The 27,911-nt window shown below is 40.7% G+C and overlaps 1 protein-coding gene across 1 annotated transcript; it reads left to right on the top strand.

Moving 5' to 3' along the window:
- The first annotated feature begins 101 nt into the window (after positions 1-101).
- Positions 102-27,390, top strand: LOC134633509 (IgGFc-binding protein-like). Its single transcript, XM_065471626.1, is given in 28 exon segments — positions 102-125; positions 244-796; positions 889-1,487; positions 2,132-2,369; positions 2,542-2,738; positions 4,128-4,284; positions 5,563-5,996; positions 6,083-6,659; positions 6,763-7,346; positions 7,465-8,017; positions 8,110-8,708; positions 8,882-9,039; positions 9,190-9,590; positions 9,763-9,959; positions 12,761-13,156; positions 13,254-13,537; positions 13,613-13,887; positions 13,975-14,094; positions 14,272-14,456; positions 14,548-14,708; positions 18,727-18,978; positions 19,109-19,268; positions 19,369-19,462; positions 19,584-19,642; positions 20,985-21,314; positions 23,399-23,692; positions 24,193-24,353; positions 27,273-27,390. Coding segments are annotated over 28 exon segments (8,160 nt in total).
- Positions 27,391-27,911: the final 521 nt, after the last annotated feature.

The raw sequence follows: 27,911 nt of genomic DNA, 5'->3' as shown, positions 1-27,911 counted from the left end.
ACCCACACTTCATGGTGACAGGAGAAAAATTGCCAAGAGGCCAGCAAGGTTTTGCACGAATTCTGCATTTTGAAGCAGAGGGGATACACGTATCTATTGAGATGGCAAGGAACAGTAAAGTGAAGGTAAGTGAATGGAACACTTACTTAAAATTATGTTCTTCCTTTAATTCTTTATTTATGTGTACATAGACACAATACTGTTTAAGTCTTGTTAACTGCAAAAAACTGGATGACCCTACAGGTTAATGGTCAGCTGATCAGGCTGCCATTCAGCACTCCATCCAACCGCATCCAAATCTTCCACAGCAGCATTTACAGTGTTATCATTCGCACCTCCTTTGGTGTAACTGTGCAGACAGTCTGGCCTCACTTTGTCCGTGTCACTGCTCCTGGTGTCTACAATGGTTCCCTGGGTGGACTCTGTGGTAACTACAATGGTCATCCACATGATGACTTCAATACACCCAATGGTGTCCTGGTCAACAGTTCTCAGGACTTTGGAGTCAGTTGGCGAGATGGCTCTCTGGCTGCTCACTGCGTGGAAAGCATGAACCAAAATTCTACAGCTAATTACAATTCTAGTGAGTACTGTGGCATTCTCAGCTCACCAGATGGGCCATTTGTACCCTGTTGGTCTGTGGTTGACCCAAAGCAGCAGGTGGATGTATGTGTGGAGATCATGAGGGGCTCTAACAATCCAGCATCAACTCTGTGTGGCGTCCTACGAGATTATGCACTAATGTGTCAACAGAAGGGTGTTGCCTTAGGACAATGGAGAAATGCAACTGGCTGTGGTAAGCATTCAACTGTTTTTGAATTAATTCTAGCCATGATCTCCAAATGTTTAAAAATGCTTTTTTATGTTAACCTGTTTGTTTTTCTCCAGCACTAACCTGCCCGTCAAACAGCCATTATGAACTCTGTGGAACCTCTTGTCCTTCTGCTTGCCCCAGCCTCTCTTTCCCCTTCACCTGTGATACTGTGTGCCAGGAGGGCTGTCAGTGTAACAGTGGTTTTATCCTCAATGGTGACCAGTGCGTTCCACCAACATCTTGTGGATGCTATCATCAAGGACGCTATCACCAAGGTGGTGAGCAGTTCTGGGATGGTGAAGAATGTCAGAGCTTGTGTACCTGTAATGGAAATACAGGGAACGTCCACTGTACTCCCACCTCCTGTGGGCCCCAGGAGTCCTGCCGTGTGGTGGAGGGTGAGTTTGGCTGCCATCCCAACCCTCATGGCACCTGCTCTGCCTCTGGAGACCCTCACTACATCACCTTTGATCGCAAGGCCTATGACTTCCAAGGAACCTGTCGCTATGTTCTGGTGACCCTCTGTAATGCCACTGATGAGCTCAATCAGTTTTCCGTGGAAGCTAAGAATGAGGCATTGAATGGGCGTCCACTTTCAATAGTAGCTGAAGTTTTTGTGAATGTCTGGGGCTACGACGTGCATATGTCAAGGGACAGAAGAGGTTTGGTACAAGTAAGTAGTTAATGATAGTTCTCATTCGATGATTGTTATGAACAATTTCAGGTGTATGAAGTAAATGGCAGCTACATATATTTTAGGGATGTTTTTACTGCTGTAAATGAAAAAAAAAAACAATTAAAAAGTAGAAAAACTACCCACTGATTTTCTTTGCATATCTCTTCTAGGTGAATGGAGTAACTAGAAATTTACCTATTATCTTGAATGAAGGTAATGTGTCTATCTATGCAACAGGATCTCGTATACTTGTCAGCACTAATTTTGGCTTGAGTGTTACCTATAATGGATATAGTGCAGTGTTTATCTCCGTACCACCAAATTACAGGTACAATTCCCACCCATCAAAGCTGCAGTAATTATTGTTTGACATGCCTTAAAAAACAGGATAATCCCAGCTATATAAATAATTTATTTACTAATAATTTATCCTTATGAAACTAACACAAGGACTATTGCTAACTGTTGTCATCAACAGAGAAAAAATATGCGGACTTTGTGGAAATTTCAATGGAAATCCAAATGATGACTTTCACACACCATCTGGAACGATAGTCACATCTCCAGATGAGTTTGGGAGAGCCTGGAAGGTGCCAGGCAACTACACGTGCAATGACGGCTGTGGCTCCTCCTGTCCACAGTGTACCAATGAACAGCCTGCTAGAGATCAGTGTGAGGTGATACAGGCATCTGATGGGCCCTTCAGTTTCTGCCACGAGGAGGTGGACCCGGCACCATATTTCAACGACTGCGTGTTTGATGTATGTTTGTCAGGAAATCAAGGCCACGATCTCTTGTGCAGTGCCACTGAATCATATGTCAGTGCCTGTCAGTCTGCTAATGTTCGTATCTATCCCTGGAGAGAGAACACCACCTGCAGTGAGTCAACATGTCATTATATTTTATTTATATCTAAATGTACAAGAAATTTGCTAACCACTTCAGAAATAAAATGTCCAATAATTTTACAATACTCACTGTATCCACACTGTATTACATTAAAAGTGGTATGTCTGACTAGTGCCATTTGTCACGTTTCTCACTTATTAAGCATTGGACTGTCCCACCAACAGCCATTATGAGCTGTGCGGTACTGACTGTGGCCACACCTGTGCCAGTAGCATTGATGAAACCTGTGAGCAGTTCTGCTCTGAGGGATGTTTCTGTGATGAAGGCTTCATCAAGAGTGGGACCAGGTGTGTCCCAGTGGAAAGCTGTGGCTGCCAATATGATGGATTCTACTATGATGTAAGACATATTAAAGTCAATAGTAAATACTCTTTGAAGTAATTCCCTTCAAATCAGCAGAATCAGCAGACTTGCCCCTCTTACATTTAGAAAGCTTCGTGAAGTGTTTTGGAATGTGACAAAGCTTAAAATTCAGAAATATATTTTAAACAAACAACAGAGTCTATTATAGCTCAGTAATAACGTGGTAATATTGAGGTAACAAGGTGGAAACAGGAAGATAAAAAATAGAGCTATAGCAAATAATTGCCACTTCATTTCCAGAATAATAACCAAGTGATCTAGTGAGTACTATTACATTTAAATCTATGTAATAACAGACCATAAATTATAAGTGATAATATGGATACAAATGTATGTACATGAGCTTAAAAAAACAATTAGTAATAGTATAGTCACAATCACTAGCAATAAAACACATTTTTATATATACTAACCTCATAATAATAGGGTAACAAGATACTAATATGATTTTAAGTTTTAATGTATTAGGATACCATTACCATATTGCCATAATGCTGGAATTAATCCTGCCTCAGCCACCAACATTCTTTTTTGTTTGACAACAGTATCACCGTAAATATTATGTTTAAATCTGATATCTTACCTGGAATCAATGTTGGTTTCTGTTCAATAACCAAGAAACAAGCCTACAAAATGCAAATTGACGTTACCTGGAAAGATGTGGTAGTTTAGGTCTAATAACCAGGAATCAGGGCTGCAAAATGGAAAAAATGTTAGTTCCATGTTAATAACCAAATAAAATCCAAACCAAATGAAAAATTTCAGGAAGCACGATGAATACCTGGAAACGTGGTAGTTTCTATGAAATAGCAAATAATAGGGGTTGCAAAATGCAAAACTACAGTTTATAGTTTCATATAACTGAAATCTTAGGATCACAAAAAACGTCTTCATTTGCTATCATATATTCAGCATAGCTATTATGACTGTTTTATATTACACCACTAAAAAGAAAATAATTAATATGTAGCTATACAAGCAGAATGATGCTCTAACTCTTTAAACTGCAGAATTTTGGGGGGGGAAAATTCTGTCCCTAAATAAATGAATGCATTAAACAATCAGTTGAAGATTATACAGCTACATCAGAACAATTAAATACTTTTTTTCATGCAGCTCTGTTCCGCATATTTCTTGAAATTGTGGCATTTAGCATCTGTCCTTTCTGTGAGAGAAAGATCAACAGATACGACTAGTTGCTCTGTCACAATATTTAGTACATTAATAGTTGCAGTTTGCAATGATCTAGCAATTACTGCACTAAATCACCTACAATTAATGAAAACGAAATCCTTCAAAATGGTATTTTAAGATCTATATTTGTTGTATCAATTTGGCTATGATTTGGTGTGGTGTGGTTCACAGGCTGGCGAGTCCTTCTGGACAGACGGTTGCTCCCAGAGATGTGAATGTCACGCTCCAAATGACCTGCGATGTTCTGCCTCGTCTTGCACTCCTGAACAGCAGTGCTCCATCAGAGACGGCCAGCTGGGCTGTTACGATGCTATGTCCACCTGCAACGGTATCGTGTACATTTTCCCTGCTATGCAGATGATCTCCAGCTCTGTCAATGAAACCATAAGACTAAACTGTAGGAATGTCTTAAAGACATAAAGACATGGATGATCTTCAATTTTCTGCTTCAAATTCAGATAAAGATAAGATTATTGTACTCAGCTATAAAACTCTTACAAACATGATGTCTAACCAGATGCACACTCGGATTGGGATTACCGTGGCCTCCAGTAACACTAAGAGAAATTTTGGAGTTGTTTTTGACCAGGTTATGTCCTTCAGTGCTCATATTAAACAAATAATTAGAATGGCTTTCTTGCATTTATGCAGTATCTCTAAAATTAGAAAAATCCTATTTCAGACTGACGCTAAAAAATTAGTTCATGCATTTATTACTTAAAGTCTGACCTACTGTGATTCGTTATTATCCAACACGTTCTCACTCCCAAAGCGTAACATTTTATGCTAGGTGACAAATTGTCAACATATTACGTTTTCGAACACCCAACACGTTCCTAAATGACGAGATCGGATGAGGGAATATGAGAACCGTTTGGTCTCAATCTATACATGTTTGCTCTTTTTCTCAACATCGCTTGGGAAAACACTATTCCATGCCATTAAAGTACTGGTTTAAAGTTAGGAATAACATTATGGTTAGGGTTAGGGATAAGGTTAGGTTTAGGGCTGGAATACAGGGCTGGAAAGTCTATTACCACAGGACCGTCATTCCACTTGATTTCATCCATAACCCGGCGCGTACCATAAGAACGCGGAAGGTCACCTTTCGCGTTCCTCAGGAACGCCGTGGGACGTGACAAAACGTTGGGATGTTACGCCTCGGGAGTGAGAACGGTCTGTATTATCAGATTTTCCCAAAAACTCACTGAAAAGCATTGAGTTGATCCAAAATGCTGCAGTACAGATAGGGACTAAAAAGAAAGAACATATTTCTCCTATACTAGCTTCCCTTCTTTTGCTCCCTGTTAAATCCAGATTCAAATGTAAAATTATTTTCCTCATATAGGTCTTGAACAATCAGGCCTCATCTTATCTTAATGAAATCATAGTGCCGTATCCTCCCAACAGAGCACATCTCAGACTGCTGTTAGGCATTGTTGGATTGTTGCGGTGTTCTCTCTGTTATCTGAGGGTCTTTAGTTTACAATATAAAGTGCCTTGAGGCAATTCCTGCTGTTATTTGACAGTACATGAAAAAAATGTAAGGTTTGAAAGTTTTTTCCTAAAGCTTTATGAATGTAAATGTCTGGACATTTAACACAAGGCATAAGGGACATTTCCTTTTATTCTTTTTAAGGTGAATTAGTGCAGCTGGGTGCTTCATTCTGGAGTGACAGGACCTGTGCACAGAAGTGCACATGTACCTCAACAGGCCTGCAGTGCCGCAATGAGCCGTGCTCCTTTTCACAGATCTGCAAGCCAGCTTCCTTCCAGTTCTCCTGTCAGACAGTGCCAAGAGGAACCTGCACCATAAGCGGTGATCCCCATTACTACACCTTTGATAACACAGTGTTTCACTTTCAAGGCACTTGCACGTATGTTCTCTCTGAGCAATGTAATAGTGGACGGCCCTACTACAGAGTAGAAGGCAAAAATGAGCACAGAGGCAGTACTCGAGTCTCTTGGACACGACTGGTGAAAGTGCATGTCTACAATGACACAATTGAACTTGTCAAAGGACGCCGTGGTCAGGCAAAGGTTGGTCATTTTGATTCTGGATAAATTCTACACTTTATGACCAGATATAGTTTTCTCACTTGATATATTTGCTGGGTTTTTTACAGGTTAACGGGAACTTTGCATCCACTCCATTCTTCCTTAGCAATGGCACCGTGCAGGTTTATGAGTCAGGTTTTTCTGTCTTTGTCAGCACTGACTTTGGTTTAGTGGTGTCTTATGACACAAATCATTATGTTCAGATCAGCTTGCCCTACACTTACCAGAATGGTACATGCGGTCTTTGTGGAAACTTCAATGGCATTAGTAGAGATGACTTTCAAACTCGTGACGGTGAGGTTGTGAGCTCTGATGTGGTTTTTGCTAACAGCTGGCAAGCATCTGGGGATGATGAGCCTGGCTGTGGGCCACAGTGCGGAGGTCTGGACTGTGCTGTTTGCACTGTAGCTCAGAAAGCACTGTACAGCAACACTGACCACTGTGGTATCCTCAGCAGTAGTTCTGGACCTTTCACGGCTTGCCATCAGCAACTTCCTCCACAGTCCTTTGTGGACAGTTGTGTGTATGATCTGTGTGTAGGAGGAGGGTACCAACCTATTCTCTGTCAAGCCTTAACTGTGTACGCAAGTCAATGTCAACAAAATGGTATTCAGCTACCAAGTTGGAGGAGACCTGGCTTTTGTGGTATGATAATCAGTTGTTTTTTTTGTTTTTTTGCATTATTTCAAAATATTATTGTATTAAAATTCCACTGATGCAAATATCGATGTTGTTCTCTTATTCCTAGAAATCCCATGTCCAGCCAACAGCCACTTTGAGTCTGAAGGCACAGGATGTCCACCTACCTGTGTTAATCCCAACTCTACCCATAACTGCCCTCTACCTCTCCAGGAAAGCTGCATCTGTGATTCAGGCTACATCCTCAGTGGTGGGGTCTGCGTCCCTCATGCTGAGTGTGGCTGCAGGTTTGAGGGCCGTTACTACCGCTCTGGACAAACTGTAATACTAGACGAAGACTGTGGGAGACGTTGTAGCTGCAGTTATGGCTCCATGACTTGCCGCTCGCATGGTTGTGGCCCACTTGAATCATGCAGGGTGGAGGATGGAGAAAGAGGATGCAGACCAAATAGCTATGCAACATGCTGGATCAGAGGCCCAGGGTCATATCAGACATTTGATGGACTGACATACCAATATCCTGGGGCGTGTCGATTGACACTTGCCAAAGTTATGGGACTGTCCAGTCACCCACACTTCATGGTGACAGGAGAAAAATTGCCAAGAGGCCAGCAAGGTTTTGCACGAATTCTGCATTTTGAAGCAGAGGGGATACACATATCTATTGAGATGGCAAGGAACAGTAAAGTGAAGGTAAGTGAATGGAGCACTTACTTAAAATTATGTTCTTCCTTTAATTCTTTATTTATGTGTACACAGACACAATACTGTTTAAGTCTTGTTAACTGCAAAAAACTGGATGACCCTACAGGTTAATGGTCAGCTGATCAGGCTGCCATTCAGCACTCCATCCAACCGCATCCAGATCTTCCACAGCAGCATTTACAATGTTATCATTCGCACCTCCTTTGGTGTAACTGTGCAGACAGTCTGGCCTCACTTTGTCCGTGTCACTGCTCCTGGTGTCTACAATGGTTCCCTGGGTGGACTCTGTGGTAACTACAATGGTCATCCACATGATGACTTCAATACACCCAATGGTGTCCTGGTCAACAGTTCTCAGGACTTTGGAGACAGTTGGCGAGATGGCTCTCTGGCTGCTCACTGTGTGGAAAGCATGAACCAAAATTCTACAGCTAATTACAATTCTAGTGAGTACTGTGGCATTCTCAGCTCACCAGATGGGCCATTTGTACCCTGTTGGTCTGTGGTTGACCCAAGGCAGCAGGTGGATGTATGTGTGGAGATCATGAGGGGCTCTAACAATCCAGCATCAACTCTGTGTGGCGTCCTACGAGATTATGCACTAATGTGTCAACAGAAGGGTGTTGCCTTAGGACAATGGAGAAATGCAACTGGCTGTGGTAAGCATTCAACTGTTTTTGAATTAATTCTAGCCATGATCTCCAAATGTTTAAAAATGCTTTTTTATGTTAACCTGTTTGTTTTTCTCCAGCACTAACCTGCCCGTCAAACAGCCATTATGAACTCTGTGGAACCTCTTGTCCTTCTGCTTGCCCCAGCCTCTCTTTGCCCTTCACCTGTGATACTGTGTGCCAGGAGGGCTGTCAGTGTAACAGTGGTTTTATCCTCAATGGTGACCAGTGCGTTCCACCAACATCTTGTGGATGCTATCATCAAGGACGCTATCACCAAGGTGGTGAGCAGTTCTGGGATGGTGAAGAATGTCAGAGCTTGTGTAGCTGTAATGGAAATACAGGGAACGTCCACTGTACTCCCACCTCCTGTGGGCCCCAGGAGTCCTGCCGTGTGGTGGAGGGTGAGTTTGGCTGCCATCCCAACCCTCATGGCACCTGCTCTGCCTCTGGAGACCCTCACTACATCACCTTTGATCGCAAGGCCTATGACTTCCAAGGAACCTGTCGCTATGTTCTGGTGACCCTCTGTAATGCCACTGATGAGCTCAATCAGTTTTCCGTGGAAGCTAAGAATGAGGCATTGAATGGGCGTCCACTTTCAATAGTAGCTGAAGTTTTTGTGAACGTGTGGGGCTACGACGTGCATATGTCAAGGGACAGAAGAGGTTTGGTACAAGTAAGTAGTTAATGATAGTTCTCATTCGATGATTGTTATGAACAATTTCAGGTGTATGAAGTAAATGGCAGCTACATATATTTTAGGGATGTTTTTACTGCTGTAAATGAAAAAAAATAACAATTAAAAAGTAGAAAAACTACCCACTGATTTTCTTTGCATATCTCTTCTAGGTGAATGGAGTAACTAGAAATTTACCTATTATCTTGAATGAAGGTAATGTGTCTATCTATGCAACAGGATCTCGTATACTTGTCAGCACTAATTTTGGCTTGAGTGTTACCTATAATGGATATAGTGCAGTGTTTATCTCCGTACCACCAAATTACAGGTACAATTCCCACCCATCAAAGCTGCAGTAATTATTGTTTGACATGCTTTAAAAAACAGGATAATCCCAGCTATATAAATAATTTATTTACTAATAATTTATCCTTCTGAAACTAACACAAGGACTATTGCTAACTGTTGTCATCAACAGAGAAAAAATATGCGGACTTTGTGGAAATTTCAATGGAAATCCAAATGATGACTTTCACACACCATCTGGAACGATAGTCACATCTCCAGATGAGTTTGGGAGAGCCTGGAAGGTGCCAGGCAACTACACGTGCAATGACGGCTGTGGCTCCTCCTGTCCACAGTGTACCAATGAACAGCCTGCTAGAGATCAGTGTGAGGTGATACAGGCATCTGATGGGCCCTTCAGTTTCTGCCACGAGGAGGTGGACCCGGCACCATATTTCAGCGACTGCGTGTTTGATGTATGTTTGTCAGGAAATCAAGGCCACGATCTCTTGTGCAGTGCCACTGAATCATATGTCAGTGCATGTCAGTCTGCTAATGTTCGTATCTATCCCTGGAGAGAGAACACCACCTGCAGTGAGTCAACATGTCATTATATTTTATTTATGTCTAAATGTACAAGAAATTTGCTAACCACTTCAGAAATAAAATGTCCAATAATTTTACAATACTCACTGTATCCACACTGTATTACATTAAAAGTGGTATGTCTGACTAGTGCCATTTGTCACATTTCTCACTTATTAAGCACTGGACTGTCCCACCAACAGCCATTATGAGCTGTGCGGTACTGACTGTGGCCACACCTGTGCCAGTAGCATTGATGAAACCTGTGAGCAGTTCTGCTCTGAGGGATGTTTCTGTGATGAAGGCTTCATCAAGAGTGGGACCAGGTGTGTCCCAGTGGAAAGCTGTGGCTGCCAATATGTTGGATTCTACTATGATGTAAGACATATTAAAGTCAATAGTAAATACTCTTTGAAGTAATTCCCTTCAAATCAGCAGAATCAGCAGACTTGCCCCTCTTACATTTAGAAAGCTTCGTGAAGTGTTTTGGAATGTAACAAAGCTTAAAATTCAGAAATATATTTTAAACAAACAACAGAGTCTATTATAGCTCAGTAATAATGTGGTAATATTGAGGTAACAAGGTGGAAACAGGAAGATAAAAAATAGAGCTATAGCAAATAATTGCCACTTCATTTCCAGAATAATAACCAAGTGATCTAGTGAGTACTATTACATTTAAATCTATGTAATAACAAACCATAAATTATAAGTGATAATATGGATACAAATGTATGTACATGAGCTTAAAAAAACAATTAGTAATAGTATAGTCACAATCACTAGCAATAATACACATTTTTATATATACTAACCTCATAATAATAGGGTAACAAGATACTAATATGATTTAGGTTTTTAATGTATTAGGATACCATTCCCATTTTGCCATAATGCTGGAATTAATCCTGCTTCAGCCACCAGCATTCTTTTTTGTTTGACAACAGTAACACTGTAAATATTATGTTTAAATTAGAGATGGCACGATACCACTTTTTTATGTCCCATACCGATATCATAAATTTGGATATCTGCCGATACCGATATGAATCCGATATAGTGTGTTTTTTAATCAATGAAACTTTTTTTTTAATATCTTGCTGCATTTTGTATGAGTTCATACTCAAGTTTAAATAAACAACAACACTAAAGCTATTCTGTTATACCTGTATGTAAAAAATACACTGCACCCAAAATATTTCATAGTTCAGCAATACTGATCAATCTAATAAACTTAAACCTACTCCATCCTCCCTATTCTGGTATTTTAAAGAGTACTTAGCAGAAATATTAAGCACCTTAACTAATAGGGTTGCAAACTCCCAGCAAAAAGAAAAAATAGGGAACCACCCCCCACCCTCCACCTCATTGACGTAATCAACTTTAATTTGATGAAGTGTGAAAAAAAATGCACAGAAATCAATTATTTTTCAAGAATAATTAAATACTTTCAACATCTGTCTTCAACAGAATTGCAGACTGCACAGATCGTATCTTCCCAAAGGAAAAAGTAGTATAGCTTACTAGGGTATATTAGACTTAACAATTACTATGTACAGTAATGGACTTCTATACATTTACATCAGATTAAAACTTTGGGTGTAAGATTCAGATTATTATTTATTAAAAGCTAGACATTTTAAATGAGAATAAGAAAAAAAATGATGTCTTTGTGCCCCCCTTTTCCCTGTTAATGCCCTATCGGCCCCCCTGGCTAAACTTTGCTAGATCCGCCCCTGCACAGTTACCAGTGTCAGCTACATAGAAAAGGATCCTGGTCTAGAAAGTAATATTAAATAAATTCTAACAACAGCTTATCAAGGTTAAAGGTGCTGCTGTTGTTCAGCCGCTGGTTTCCTCTTTCTGGTGCAAAGTGGGCCAAAAACAAAGAAGAGAGACGGACTCGCCACAGAAAAGCCGATCAGCTGATCATTGATCAGTTTCATGATTGAAGTAGCAGCAGGAGAGGGAGGGAGAGAGAAGAGGCAGTCGCTCCATATATCGGTTGTTAAGCTTAACACGGGAATGCTTTACAAACATTCAGAGATGAACTTACACACTTGCTTTACTTCTCTCTGGGATCACTTCCTTGGAGATGAAATGCCGGTTTGGTAGCGAGGCTACAAATACACACAGCCGCTCTATCACGTGATGCATACTGCTCCGACGTGCTACGGTTATGAGCCAAATTACGCCGTGTCGCAAGTTTTGTGAGGTGCATTTTTGATATTTAATGGATCCGATTATAATTTTTATTTCTCACCGATATCCGATCCAGTAATTTAGGTCAGTATCGGACTGATACCGATATGTAATATCGGATCGGTCCATCTCTAGTTTAAATCTGATATCTTACCTGGAATAAATGTTGGTTTCTGTTCAATAACTAAGAATCAAGCCTAAAAAATGCAAAACTGTCTGTTTCTTTTTAATTCCATATGAATAATCTTCAAGAAAATTAATGATTACTTGGAAACACGTGGTAGTTTAGGTCTAATTACCAGAAATCAGGGTTTCAAAATGTAAAAAATGTTAGTTCCATGTTAATAACCCAAAAAATCCAAACCATATAAAAAATTTCAGGAAGCATGATGAATACCTGGAAACGTGGTAGTTTCTATGAAATAGCAAATAATAGGGGTTGCAAAATGCAAAACTACAGTTTATAGTTTCATATAACTGAAATCTTAAGACCACAATAATGTCTTTATATGGTATCATATATTCAGCATAGCTATTATGACTGTTTTATATTACACCACTAGAAAGAAAATAATTAATATTTAGCTATACAGGCAGAATGATGCTCTAACTCTTTAAACTGCAGATTTAAAAAAATAAATAAATAAATAAAAATCTGTCCCTAAATAAATGAATGCATTAAACAATCAGTTGAAGATTATACAGCTACATCAGAACAATTAAAAACCTTTTTCATGCAGCTCTGTTCCACATATTTCTTGAAATTGCATCTGTCCTTCCTGGGGGAGAAAGATCAGAAGTTAAAACTAGTTGCTTTGTCAAAAATATTTATTACATTATTAGTTGCACTTTGTAGTGATCTAGCAATTATTGCACTAAATCACCTACAATTAATGAAAAAGTCCTTCAAAATGGTATTTTAAGAACTATAATTGTTGTATCAATTTGGCTATGATTTGGTGTGGTGTGGTTCACAGGCTGGTGAGTCCTTCTGGACAGACGGTTGCTCCCAGAGATGTGAATGTTATGCTCCAAATGACCTGCGATGTTCTGCCTCGTCTTGCACTCCTGAACAGCAGTGCTCCATCAGAGACGGCCAGCTGGGCTGTTATGATGCCATGTCCACCTGCACTGTGTGGGGGGATCCACACTACATCACCTTTGATGGAGCAGTGGCTCATTTCCAGGGAACTTGCTCCTACATCATCGCTGAGAGCACGAACCATGGCACCAATGAAACCCAGTTTCAGGTGATAGCCACCAACAATCACCGTGGAAACAACCGTGTGTCATTTGTGTCTGCAGTGGACATATACCTCTTAAATCATCCAGAAAGTGTGCACATCAGGATCGGACCCAATAAAAGAGTAACGGTAAACTATCTATCACTTTTAAGATGAACAGCATTCTACTTTGTCTAATCTGCACAAAAGTAACAACACACACTTATTGCATCTCTTGTCTTCTCAGGTAAATGGAAATGATGTGTCTCTTCCCACCACAGTGGGAATCTTAGCTCAGGTGGTAAGGCAGGGAAGCTACATAGTGGTTGATGCCTCTGACTTGCTAGTCCAGTTTGATGGTCAGAGCACTTTACTGGTCAGACTGGGCCAAAACCGTCATGACAGAGTCACAGGGATGTGTGGAAACTCTAACAATGATCCTTCAGATGACAAAGTCTTACCCAATGGCACACTGGCACAAAACGATAATTATTTTGGACACAGCTGGAAGTCACCCACCAGCCAACCAGGGTGAGTTGCAATGGAAATCACTATTGATGCTTCAACAAGGCAGTAGCTGATGGCAGTATGATTTGTCTTTTCCAGATGTGGCTCCACTGATGAAGATGATGATGGACTGAATGACTGTACCTTTAGAGAAAAATACTCCCAACTCTGCAGTGTCATCACCAACACCACCGGCCCATTCAGAGCCTGTCACCTGCACTCTGACCCCCAGCCATTTTTCTCTTCCTGTGTCTACGACCTCTGCCTCTACACTCCAGCCAATGGCATGCTGTGTTCTGTTGTCTCTGCCTATGAGAAAACCTGCTCTGTTCTGGGGCTAGACATCCCTGACTGGCGCTTTGCTTTGCATTGTGGTATGTTTGTACTGCTCAAATAAGACATTTAATACAAATTTAAATCATTGCCATTCATCACTGATGATCCTTTCTCTGTGTCTGCAGATGAGTCAGACCCCTGTGAAAAGCTGGACTGCACAGAGCACGAGTGGTGTGGTGAGAAGGACGGTGTCTATGGCTGCTTCTGTAATGAGCACCACCATCGGCCAAACAATGAGAGCTACGGTGCGGGCTAACTAAAACCTTCAGTAATAACTGCAGTGTATTTATTGCATTAGTCAGCCTTTATATTAAGCAGTCAAGTCAACAAATGTCGTATCAGCCAAATCAGTATTGATGACTCAGCTTTAAAAAAAAAATCATGCCATAACGAGTCAGATTGTGTTTCTCTCTCCTTCTTAGACTCGTCCATCACTTGTGTCAGTAGTTCTGGCACCATATCTCTGTCCCGCTGTCAGCTGTTTGAGGCCGGCTTCCACTCTGATGCCCTCCATCTTCGAGATGAAACCTGCAATGGGACTCTTGAGGATGGTCGACTGGTTTTCCACTTCAACAATGATGACCAGCTTTGTGGGACAATGCTGAGGGTAAAATTAGTACATTGAAGGAATCCTCTGGGCAATATTTTTAATTTTTTTTAAAAATATGCTTAAAATCTTTTGTCTTCTTACTCTTAAGAGCAACGGGACCCATTTCAGTTATGAGAACACCATCAGTGGGGATGTGGACCCTCATGATGGCCTCGTAAATTGTGAGAAGAGCATCCGCCTGCACTTCTCCTGTGACTATGCTCTGACCCAGGCACTGTCTATGGATGTTGGCATCAAACCTGTAGAGAGGTGATAACCACAACACCACCTGGCTTACATTTTTGTTTTGTTTTTTCTTTTTGGTTATATGACATTGTGGTTGGTGCTCTTCCAAAGGTACATAGCTCGCTGAGCTTTATAGAAATCTCAGTGTCTGATTGTCTTCATGACTAAATGACCATGTGAATCACCATCATTTTACCCTGTTTTTGTTTAATACAAACATTGTTCTAATGTATGGAACGCCAGGACTGCCATAATGAATTAATTAAATACACCATTAAATAATTTATTAATGTGGCAATAATTAATTAGAATTGGAATTAATTAATTAAATAAATATTTTTGACACATTTAATCAATTAATTATTGCCACATTTAAATAATTATTTAATGATGTATTTAATTAATTCATTTTGGCACAGTTGACTCCTTTAGTTCTCACCATGAATTTATATTATCTGTCAACCTCATCCACCAATCTCAGGGGGCGGGGTTAACGCTGATCAAGTCAAAACCATTGCTTTGGCCTGGTGGCCGTTGTTTTTAGCACACCAACAACCGGCATGTGGAAACTAACAGAACTGAACTTTGAAAAATCCTGTTTGTGTGTCACCAAATACCGTTTTAATATTTTTTAGCCGAGAATGTATTGGTTTAATCTTCAATATCTGGTCGGTTTGTCAAGATAGAGCCTCTTTGCAAAAGTGTTTTGTTGATTTCTGAGATGTCTGCCCAGTCTCACGGCAAAGCGTGGGCTAGACCCACTCGCCTCGCAAGCAATCGAGCTGTTATTACCGCCGAAAAAGCGCAGCTCTTGGTACACAGCTGCCATAACCCCCGCAGTACACTGACTTCGGGTTTTTTTATTTCCTGATGTTCTTATGTGTCGTACTTGTTTCAGTTGCCAATTCTGAATTATAACTAACATTAAAAATCATGTTTGAGGAGGAGAGAGAGCAAATAAATCCGATTAACATCTGATCTTTGTGCTTTTTGTTCAATAATCAGCGTGACCTGTGTAAAACACATAAACTTTATTAAAAGAGATAACGTTGGTGTTTCTGTCAATAATTCACGGGTCATATCAATATGATTTAACAGAAAATCATCCTTATTACTGCCAACTATTCCAGAGACGTGAAAATCTACAGCATAAAGAACACAAAAATATAGCAGTCTAACGCAACAATGTAACAGAGATGAACCGTCAGTTTGTCGCAGATCAAAGTGGAATGAAAGTGATTGGTTGAACAGGTGGTCGTGGTCTGTGTTATCTGCATTTTCATCAGCGTAAGAGACTCAGCAGCAGATTAGAATAACATGAATACATTTAATAAATCACCAAATTAATACACACAGGAAACGATCAAACCTGTTTTGACAATTCACTGTTAAAAATCCCAAACACACCAGATAAAGAAAAGCAAATGGTTCAGTCTAACACATGTGCCAGTGAACCATTAAACTTCAGTAAAACTATGCAGTTATGAAACATAACTTTAACGTCAGCCAAACCGATTTGCTCAGTTGTAAATAAAACAGCGAAATAAACGTGACCGACAGACAGAATCTGAGTGAATCAAGTCCAGTGTTTAACCACTGAGAACTAAAACTCAGGTAAGGTTTCAAAGCTGTGTGCCGGTGATTGGACATCAGCCGCTGATAAAGTGGGTTCGCCTATAAAGTGCTCTGTAGTGAAACAAGCTCCAGCAGCTGTGCGCTCAGAAAAAAATACTATATTTACTTATTTTGTGCAGAAAAATGCGCCGACATTGCGTTATATAGAGCACCGACTGCCCAGTTAAACTGTAACTATCACCAGGTAACGTGGGCGTGTTTCTTAAATTAGCAGCAGGTGTTAAACATCTGACAGGTGAGGAGGAGGATGCATGCAGGTAAACTGAGGGCATGAGAAAAATGTCAGCTCGTTCTTCATGTTGCAGAAGCACAGAGACAGAAGACCAAGAAAATGAGAATCTGCAAATGCAACATGTGGAACACAGAGAGTGGAATATGTAAACAAACCAGTTAACCCCCCTTGCCCCCAAAAAACAAACAAACAAACAAACATAAAAAAAACAGTGACAGAGCTAGTGACATCTCTTTTTTTTTTTTTTTCTTTTTGCCGGTCCCATTTGGTTCTTTAGCTGTCAGAATTGTTGTCTGAAGACCAACAAGGATACCCAGTGGATTTACTTTGCCAAATGGATCATCACGGCCTTGCCGTATTGGTCCATTTGATCGACCTTTGTTGTTATTATTTATTTTATTTTATTTTCAGTTGTTACAGACGGGACAGACATGACTGGGGGATAGGAAAAGGAAAAAGAAAGATGAAGGAAAAGAAAAACAGAAGGGAAGAGGGACAGTGAGAAAGGGCACTTAAAAAAATCTCCTGGATCACCTGTTGAGAGAAGAAGAAGAGAAAACAAGCAAAAAAAAAGCAAAGCAGCATACTAAACACAACACCATCGCATTAATCTAGCTAAGTGTAAACAGCAGTAAATACTAAATATTGAATGTTGTTGTGCAGCACGCAGGACCGGCAGCGCACAATGTGCTTTGAAGTAGCAGCCAAGAAAGGTGTAGTTTATGTCTATGAACAGTGAACACCCGTGTGCACACCTGTGTGGATCAGCGCGCTTGTATTCAAAAGGTTTCCCCATGTAACGGTCTGCTAGAGGGTGTAGAGGGCCATAGTCCTGTCCCCCAGGGCATGAAGCAGGCATGGAGAAGATCCAGGCTCCAGACATCCAGAGGCCCTAGAGTGCGAGAGCCCCAGAAAAGGGGTCACCCAGTAGCCACAGAGCAGAAGCCAGAGGGGGCTGCACTGGCGTGCCCGCCGGCTCTGCCGGCAGCCAGCTGTGGCAGAGTGAACCGAGCCGCAGGCCCAGAGGCCGGATGCCCAAGGGGCCCCTACGCCCCGGAAGAGGCCTGACCGAGCAACAGGTGCCAGGCCCCGCCAAGTAGCCACCGGGAGTGAGCTGGTACACACCTGAGCGCCCAGCCCTGGACACCAAGAACCACCAGCGCACCGACCCCTGAGAGCATCAGTCACCGGCAGGGAGTGTGGTGGGGGGAGATAGGCCTCCATACTTTGGAGGGCCTGGGAGTTCCCAGAGAGGTGAAGTCTAAGACCCGACCTAGTGACATCTCTGAAAACATGTTCTATGTTGACAACCTGACCAGACATGTGAAGATTACGCCACAACATTCGCAGCTAAAACACTATTAAAAGTGACAGAAAAACTGGGTTTTTTAAAGCTTTACACCACCACCATTGCTACCTGTGATTTGAAATGCATTCTGGGATACCTGGCTGCCCCAAGTCCACACAAGCAATCGATTATCTAGGATCGACCTGTCTTGACTTACTTTGCACAGCAACCAATCAAATGTTAGCGAAGCTGCAGTGGCCGCGTTAACCCCGCCCCCTTAGTTTGATGGGTGAGGCCGACAGATAAAATGATTTCAAGGTGAGACATGAAGGGGACAATAGTGCCAAAATGAATTAAATATATACATCATTAAATAATGAATTAAAATTGTAAATAATTAATTAAATATGTAATTAATTAATTAATTAAATGTGTTATGAATATTTATTAAATTAATTATTTCCAATTGTAATTAATTATTGCCACATTTAATTATGATTAATAATTATTATTTAATGGTGTATTTAATTAATTCATTATGTCAGTCCTGGCGTTCCATACTAATGTGCTCATTTTTTTGTACACCCACTCTGTCACCTTAATTTGTTTTTGATCATTTCAAATTACTATCTGCAATATGTTCTAATTGGTGGTTGAACACTTTTATATGTAATTTCTTCTAGGCTGTATGATCCTATCTTTGTACTGCTGTTTATAATAAATTTACTTAAGAGTTACAGTGCTTTTCTATTAATGCATGAATTGTGTATTCCCCTCATTTGTGTTACATATTTTTGTATATATTTTGCTACAGACTGCACACACACCTGACCACTTTATGAATTCCAAATCCTGAAAACATCTTGTTTTATCATGTTTTCCTATAGCATTGTGAACAAGAGACTTCCATCTGGTCTGGGCCATTATCATTTGAGGATAATACCCTACCGGGACCCTGGCTTCCACTTCCCTTTGACCAGAAACAGAAATTTAGAAATGGAAATAGATGAGAGGTTATACATTGAGGTTCAGACGCAGGGAATCGATGAGCGGCAGATCTCCACTATCCTGGACTCTTGCTGGGCAACGCCTGTTAATGATGCCAGCTACCCTGTGCGCAGGGATCTGATCACCACACAGTAAAGAAATTGCCTTAACTTTTCTTTTCTTTTCTTGTCTTTTGTGATGGGTGAACTTTAATCATCTTCTTATCATAACTAAGTTGTTTGCACATTAACACTGCAACTTTCACATTATGCTGTTACCTAGGTGTCCTAATCCAGCAGATGGCACAGTAGAGCTGCTTCAGAATGGCGTCTCCACCGTAGCCCGTTTCTCATTCAGGATGTTCACCTTTACCAACTTTTCATCTATTTACCTGCACTGCCAGGTCCACCTGTGTCTTTTGAGACACAATTACTGCACAGCTGTACGTACTACTTATGACTATTTGTATTAACACTGGGTAAAAATCTTTCATACCACTTATTGGATTCCTTCATCTGCTGAAATCACTCTGCTTTCCACAGCATTGCTACCCAGGTTACCATGCTAGAGTGGCGAGGGATATTTCCTACCATGACAGTGAAAGCATCTCATTGGGACCGCTTGTATTGAACACAGGTAACATTTGTACAACATTGGCAGTCTTGTAGATAATACAGCTTCATAATCAGTGGATTGTGATAACTGGATTCATGAGCCAAATTTGAATTCACTGTAGATTTTGGTTGTTTTCTAACAGAAAGAAGAATGAAAGCAAGCAGCTCTCCAGGCCTCTTGACATCTCTGGTGACCCTGATAGTTTGCTTGCTGACTGCAAATATTCTGATCTAGAGAAATCAAGTTAATGCACAAATTACAGCAAACTCAGCAGTCGTATAATAACTTAGTATAGATTTGATGAATAAAAGCACTGAAAATAGAATCAGAAGACTTTTTTATATACACAGAGGAATAGTGATGGTTTGAAAAGTGAATGTTACTGAAAATTTGACATCTATTAAAATACTTCTTATTTGCTCTGAGCGCTCCTACTTGTAATTGCTGCCATTTTTCTTTGCAACACTGGAGGGCAGCACCTGATCAAAAACATATTTTGTATGCTTCTGTTTCCAGTTCATGAGTTTTACCTTCCGGTCATTCAGGATTGTTTTAACATCATTACATCTTGATTTATTTTGTGGTATTCATTCATTCATTAGCAAATATAAAAATAATGAAGAATAAATGTATGTTTGAAATATGAATGCCTTGTAAACTGTGTCAAAATACAGTCTGCGTTGATTGATGGACTTGTTTTCTTTTTTTGTTTCTTTTTTTTTTAAATAAAAATGTTACTACATTGCTTTTGAGTCACTTTTTCAATTTACAAAGAGGGCTTTTCATGTAACTGTAACAAAGGAGGAAAACTCAATTTTAGAATCACAATACATAAATGAACTGAATCATTTCTATAACAGATTTGATTCATTCATGAGGCAGTCTCCAACATTGGCTGCAGACCCACCCACCCCCACTGCTGCTGTTCCACCTCTGACACCTCAGACACTTCACACCATTACTCACCATGCTCACTGCTCCCCACCCCCAACAAAAAACATGCAATACACATTCAGCACAAGGCTCCAGCCTGTCTCTCTCAACCACCCAGGTTAGGAGGGAACTGAGGAGGATTAAAGCCAAGAAGGCAGCGGGTCCAGATGGCATCAGCTCAAGGGCTGTCAGGTCCTGCGCAGACCAACTGTGTGGGGTGATGGAGCACATCTTCAACCTGAGCCTGAGGCTGGGGAGAGTCCCACAGCTCTGGGAAACTTCCTGTGTTGTATCAGTGCCAAAGACTTCACGCTCCAAGGACCTCAACAGCTACAGGCCAGTGGCTCTGACATCCCACCTGATGAAGACCCTGGAGCGGCTGGTCCTGGCTCAGCTTTGGCGCCTGGTGAGCTCATCACTGGACCCACTTCAGTTTGCCTATCAACCTGGCATTGGACCGCTGGGAGCACTGTGAGAATCATGTTCTTCCCACAGTCTTGAAGGACAAGCTGGAGAACGCAGGAGTGGACCATCACCTCACTACATGGATATTAGACTACCTCACTGACCAACCACAGTATGTGAGAACTCAGGGCTGTGTGTCGGACAGGATCGTCTGCAGTACGGGGGCACGCAGGGAACTGTTGTGGCTCGGTTCCTCTTCACCATCTACACTGCAGACTTCTCCCACAACTCCACCCAGTGCTTCCTGCAGAAGTTCTCTGGTGACTCTGCAATAGTCGGCCTCATCACTGATGGGGACAACAGGGAGTACCGAGAACTGACCCATGACTTTGCGGACTGGTGCCAGCAGAACTACCTGCAGATCAACACTAGTAAAACCAAGGAGCTGGTGGTAGACTTCCGCAGACACAAACATCCTTCACTGCAACCTCTAAACAGTCAAGTTATGGACAGGTATGGAGGCTGTGGTATGGAGGTACCTTGGTGTTTATCTGAACAATAAACTGGACTGGACTCATAGTTCTAAAGCCCTCTACAGAAAAGGGCAGATCAGGCTGTACCTGCTGCGGAGACTCAGGTCTTTTGGAGTGAAGGGCCCACTCCTGAAGACCTTCTATGACTCTGTGGTGGCCTCAGCCTTTTACGGTGTGGTCTGCTGGGGTGGCAACATCTCTGCTGGGGACAGGAAGAGACTGAACAGGCTGATCCAGAGAGCCAGCTCTGTTCTAGGATGCCCTCTGGACCCAGTGGAGGTGGTGAGTGACAGGAGAATGGTGGCTAATCTGTCATCCCTGTTGGACAACATCTCCCACCCCATGTAGGAGACTCTGACAGCACTGAGCAGCTCCTTCAGTGGCAGGCTGCGGCACCCACGGTGTGGGATGGAGAGATCTCGCAGGTCTTTCCTCCCCATTGCTGTCAGACTCCACAACAAAGACTTTGCAACTGACCAAACACACACATCCACACATGTGCAATAGCAGTAACACTAAGTGCAATACTCTTTTTCTGACTACGTTGTATCGTACTCAGTGGTATATGGTACTTGCATTCTATTTTATTCTGTTGTATATAGTATTTGATTTGATTCTATTCTATTGTGTACAGTTGTGTAGAGTCTCTTTTTCTTATCCTATTCCTGTGTTTTTTCTAATTTTTGGTATGTAACTTTGCACTGTCCACTTTCTGCTGTAACCAAACAAGTTTCCCACGTGTGGGATGAATAAAGGTGATCTTATCTTATCTGATCTTATCTTATCTGATCTTATCTTATCTTATCTTATCTTATCTTATCTTATCTTATCTTATCTTATCTTATCCAAAGGACCATTTCACATGAAAGAAAAGAAACTATCGGTGATACAAGAGGTCTGGGGTGATTTATCTGTCAATATGTTGTAGCGTTGTGGGATAAGACCTACAGTAAACATAACACTTAACAAACATGCACATCATGAAATTTATCATTGGTGTTGTGATACAAGTGTTCAGAGAAGGGCATTGTGTCCAGAGGAATAAATGAATGCTTGATAAACTATAGCAAGAATATGCTGGACACACAGTTCAACATGGGTTCGTTTTGTAAAGATACATCTTGATATATGGTGCACGGTACATGTTATTCTGCTTCAATCTGGAAGCCGATGTGGGGTATTCACGGAATGCCTCATTATTTAAAACTGGAAATGTAAGACTGGAAAGCCATTTCAGAAATCCTCTACCTCATATGTTACTTTGTTTTTGATGCAGTTTTTGACATTTCAAATGTGAGACAAGTACTCTTGGACTACTACTGTGGATACTAATGTGGATGCTGATGTTATATAACAATTTTAATAAAAACAATATGAGAACCTAATTTCATCGAGGAATGTCTATTTATTAACAAACTTTAAAATATTAATGTTACATCTTTTAGCAATAAGAGGAAAATATTCATTTTTGTCATTTCTAGCTATAATAATGTAACAACAATGAGAAGCATTAATTTTGTCTCCTTTTAGCAAAAACAGAGAAAAATGTTTTTTTAGTAGTCATAAGGTGAAAAGGCTTTAATATCATTTAATGTCATCTGGAACCAGGTGTGCCCCAGTGGAAAGCTGTGGCTGCCAATATGCTGAATTCTTCTATAATGTAAGTTCTACAAAGGACCATAGAGGTGGATAAAAGAAGAACATGTTTCTTCATTTCAAGGATTTGAGCAGAGCATTAACAATGACACCTTGGCAACAGTAAATACATGGTGTACTTTATTATTAACTTTGTGATCATTCTTTCTCCTTTTGTTACATTTTCTCACACACGCTGGCGAGTCCTAATAGTTGCAGTATGTGGTGATCTAGCAATTATTGCACTAAATCACCTACAATTAATGAAAAAAAATCTTTCAAAATGGTATTTTAAGATCTATATTTGTTGTATCAATTTGGCTATGAATTGGTGTGGTGTGGTTCACAGGCTGGCGAGTCCTTCTAGACAGACGGTTGCTCCCAGAGATGTAAATGTCACGCTCCCAATCTTCTGCGATGTTCTGCTGCATCTTGCACTCCTGCACAACAGTGCTCCATCAGAGACGGCCAGCTGGGCTGTTATGATGCAATGTCCACCTGCATTGTGTGGGGGGATCCACACTACATCACCTTTGATGGAGCAGTGGCTCATTTCCAGGGAACTTGCTCCTACATCATCGCTGAGAGCACGAACCATGGCACCAATGAAACACAGTTTCAGGTGATAGCCGCCAACAATCACCGTGGAAACAACCGTGTGTCATTTGTGTCTGCAGTGGACATATACCTCTCAAATCATCCAGAAAGTGTGTACATCAGGATCGGACCCAATAAAAGAGTAACGGTAAACACCAAGCACTAACACTTACACTATTTGGTGCCTGCCACCTGCACTCTGACCCCCAGCCATTTTTCACTTCCTGTATCTATGACCTCTGCCTTTACACTCCAGCCAATGGCATGTTGTGTTCTGCTGTCTCAGCCTATGAGAGAACCTGCTCTGTTTTTGAGCTAGACATCCCTGAATGGCGCTCTGGTTTGCTGTGTGGTAAATTAGTGCTGGACAACTAAGTGATGTCTTCATAGAGCTTGTCAGTTTTCTTTGAAAGATTGGCTTTCTTTTATTTGATCCTTGTTCCTCTGCTTCTGCAGAGGAGTCCGACCCCTGTTAACAGCTGGACTGTACAGAGTATGAGTGGTGTACTACTCCTGAGGATGGACGACTGGTGTTCCACTTTGAAAATGACAACCATCTTTGTGGGACAGCATTCAGACAAAAATGGATATTCATTGTTATTGATTGATCATATTCAACTTGTACTATTTTGTCTTTTTTAATTTTAGAGCAACGGAACACATTTCATGTATGAGAACACCGTCCAGGGTAATGTGGATCCTAATAAAGGTCTAATCAGCCACCAGAGGAGCATCGATCTGCGTTTCAGCTGTGAATACCCCCTGAATCTGGCCCTGTCTATGGCTGTGGGCATCAACTCTGTAGAAAGGTAACAATACATACATACAATATTTTGTCAAGTTGGCTTTTTTAGTACCAGTGTTGGGGTTGTTACAAAAAAACTTGAAAAAACAAAGTAAAAATAAAACTAATTGTCTTTTGAAATTTCATAAATAACTTCAACATGTTCTTCCTCTGCTACACAAACACAAATCATCAAACTGGAGCAAAGAAACAAAGAAACAAAAGAAGAAACAAAGCAACGATTTAATTGTTTGTTTCTATCTGTCTGTCTCGAAGATACAGTCCAATCAAAAGCTTAAGACCACTTGAAAAATGGCACAAAACAAAAATCATACTTTGCATGGTTGGATCTTAACAAGGTTCCACGTTGAGCTTCAACATGCAACAAGAAGAAATGGGAATGAGACAAAACATTTGTTAAGACTTGTTAAGATCCAAACATGCCAAATATGACTTTCTTTTTTCTTTTCTTTTTTTTTTTGCCATTTTCAAGTGATCTTCAGCTTTTGATTGAACTGTATTTGCAAAACCTCTGCAACACAAGCAGTGGCATAATTGTAACTGTACAGTAACGCTTTACATTAGTGCATTACTAAAAATTGCAATTATTATTACAGTGACACGTCACTTTGAAGCTCTTTACACTTACACATACACTACTTCAAACATACATTATTTTGAAAGACTGTTTAGGATTAGCTCTTTCTAGTTTGAATGCACATTTTTGTTTACAATGTCAATGTGTCATGGAGTACTATACAACTACGGGAGTAGTTAACTCAAAGTGGGTAAAATGTGTGGAACACTGTATGGTTGCTGTCTAGACTACATAGCAGAAGGGCAGAGACCACCAGCAAGGAGTTTACATTTATGGGGAGGGTGTGGCTCTAGCATGGGTTTTCCAACAGTTGGAAGGCTATTGAATCCCAGATTCCTCCACTCCACATCCCAAAGTATCCTTGGGCAAGATACTAAATCCCAAGTTACCCCTCATGCATCCACTGTTGTGTGAGCTTGTGAATGTTTGAAAGCACATAGGCATCGATAAAATGTGCTGTATGAACGAATTAATGTGTGGGTGATTGGGTGAATGAGACAGAAACAGATTTGAGTGCGTAACTGAGTAAAAGATGCAATATAACTACCAGTCCATTTACTATTTGTCAAAGCTGCAGTTTTCTGAGAGGACTGGGGGTTGTCAGACATCAGTGTTACTTATTTTGATGTTCATGCATGTTAAATTGTAAATATCTGCAGCTAGCACAGCATTCACAGCTAAATGCTGCTGTTCTCATCCTCGATAAAAGTACAACTTGCCATGCTCCGTCTGAGATAACGCACTACATTGTAAGCTCGTAGTTTACACCTGTAGAAACGGAAGTGAACTGGATTCAGTGTTAAAATGTTAAATTTTTATTATTGAGAAGCTCTTGAGATGAAACTTATTTACAATCATTTGGTAATCAACTCACTTGTATTATTATTATTATTATTGTTTTTTGTAGCATCATTAGGAAGAAGATTGCAACTGCCATGGACAGTAGCACATTTGAATGATCCCCTTCCATGACCCCAGCTTCTGTTTCCCCTTCAGCAGTGACACAAACATAGAAATGGAAATAGATCAGAGGTTATATGTCGAGGTGCGAACAGGAGCAGTGGATCAGCATCCGATCTCCACTGTTCTGGACTCCTGCTGGGCCATGCCAGTCAACATGCCAAATTACTAGGGGTGCAACGATACACAAAATTCACGGTTCGGTTCAATACTTTGGTGTCACGGTTCGATATTTTTTCGATACAAAAAAATGTTCATGCTTTTTTAATTTGTCATTTATTAAAATTATAAATATATATTTTAACTCAAAAGTACAATTTTTAAATGTAATGTTGCTGAAACGACAAAGTAATAAAAAAATAAATATCTGATGGAGAAATCCCTCATCTTTGGAAAAGAGAGTTTATTACAGAGAAATGGCTCTCTCCAAAATAAAAGCTATACTATACGCTTCTTCTGGGCTATATTCTCAGCAGCATATTAAACATATCAGGTCCCCATAAGGAGAATCATGTGCTAACGGCTGTCTAAATGACTCGGGTAAAGTTTGTAGCATGCGTGCTTGTTGTTTTTGTCTGCTTCCACTTGTCTTTGCACTAGGATGATGTCGGAGTAAATGTGCAGTCATATTCATTGTGTTCCCACTAGTGCTGTCAGCGTTAATCTGAAATGACGTTAACGCCACAACACCGCAAATCTCCGTTAACGAGCTACCGAGGATCGCCCCGTGCGTGGGGCTGGACAGCGTCAACACCTTAACGAGCAAACTGCGCTAACGCAGTAGTTCCCACCCATGTAATTGAGCATTGCGTGGCACATCCGACATACTGTTTTACTTTTGTCCATGACGCGCTTACCTTCAGGGTCATACTTCACATGAAGACCAAAATAGTTCCAAAGGCCAGATCTGAATGAGGGTGGGGGAGGTTCAATTTGCTATGTTGCAACGAGCTTAGCTTCTGTCTTGCTAGCTTGCGCTGCACTCAGTGGATCTGCGCTCGACAGTGCAGCCTAGGCGGAGTAGTCGAACGCAGATCCACTGAGCTCTCAACACAGACAGCATCGTCAGAAGAAAAGTTGATAAAATAAATTAAAAATTTTGTATTGTTCGATACACATGCGTACCGAACCGAAAGCACTGTATCGAACGGTTCAATATCGATACGAGTATCGTTGCACCCCTACAAATTACCCGTCTGCCCATCTTATTACTGCAGAGTAAGATAACTTTTGCAACTTCACCTTGTCTTAGCATACTTTATTAAATACTTGAAAGAATCAGCTGCAGACAGACCTCTCCTCAGTTTTCCACCAATTCTCCCTCATAATGAATTTTGCTACTTTGCTTTATAATCTGGGATATTTAAACGTCTACCTGTCTTCCAGGTGTCCCAATGAAGCAGATGGAACGGTAGAGCTGATTCAGAACGGCATCTCCACTGAGCCCCGATTCTCCTTCAGGATGTTCACTTTTACCAACTATTCATCCATTTACCTTCACTGACGGACCCAACTGTGTCTTTTGAGACACAACAATTGCACAGCGTTATTGTTTTTCATTCTTACGTTATAAATTAGAAACAGTTAAATCAGCAGAAGCTTCTAAACATAACAGTTAAGAAATGCAATATTAGTGACATGATAAACTATATCTTCTGTTTAAGACGAAACTCTACATATCAGTGATAACTGCTAGAGTCACACAATGAAATGTCAGCCACCTCTGCACCCATTCATTTACAGGAAAACTGGAACTTTTATGACTTTATCTGAGAACAAGACAAGGAAGACAAGGAAGGCTTGGCTTGATAACGCTTGCATTTTTGATAAAATGCCCAGCTTTTACAGGTCCAGGGTGTTTTGCTTCTCTTCCTGAACAATAACAAGAAGTTATTGTATCATAAACCCTGAAAATAATACGCCCATAAAACTAAGAAGAAATCTAAAAAAATAAAATAACATAAAACTATAAAATATAAGTAATAAAACAATACAACATTTGTGACATGATAAAAATGTTGCTTC

Source organism: Pelmatolapia mariae, linkage group LG8 (assembly GCF_036321145.2).
Source record: "Pelmatolapia mariae isolate MD_Pm_ZW linkage group LG8, Pm_UMD_F_2, whole genome shotgun sequence".
Lineage (NCBI taxonomy): Eukaryota > Metazoa > Chordata > Actinopteri > Cichliformes > Cichlidae > Pelmatolapia > Pelmatolapia mariae.
The sequence above is the reverse complement of the archived record's forward strand: the minus strand, read 5'-3'. Positions and strand labels throughout refer to the sequence as shown.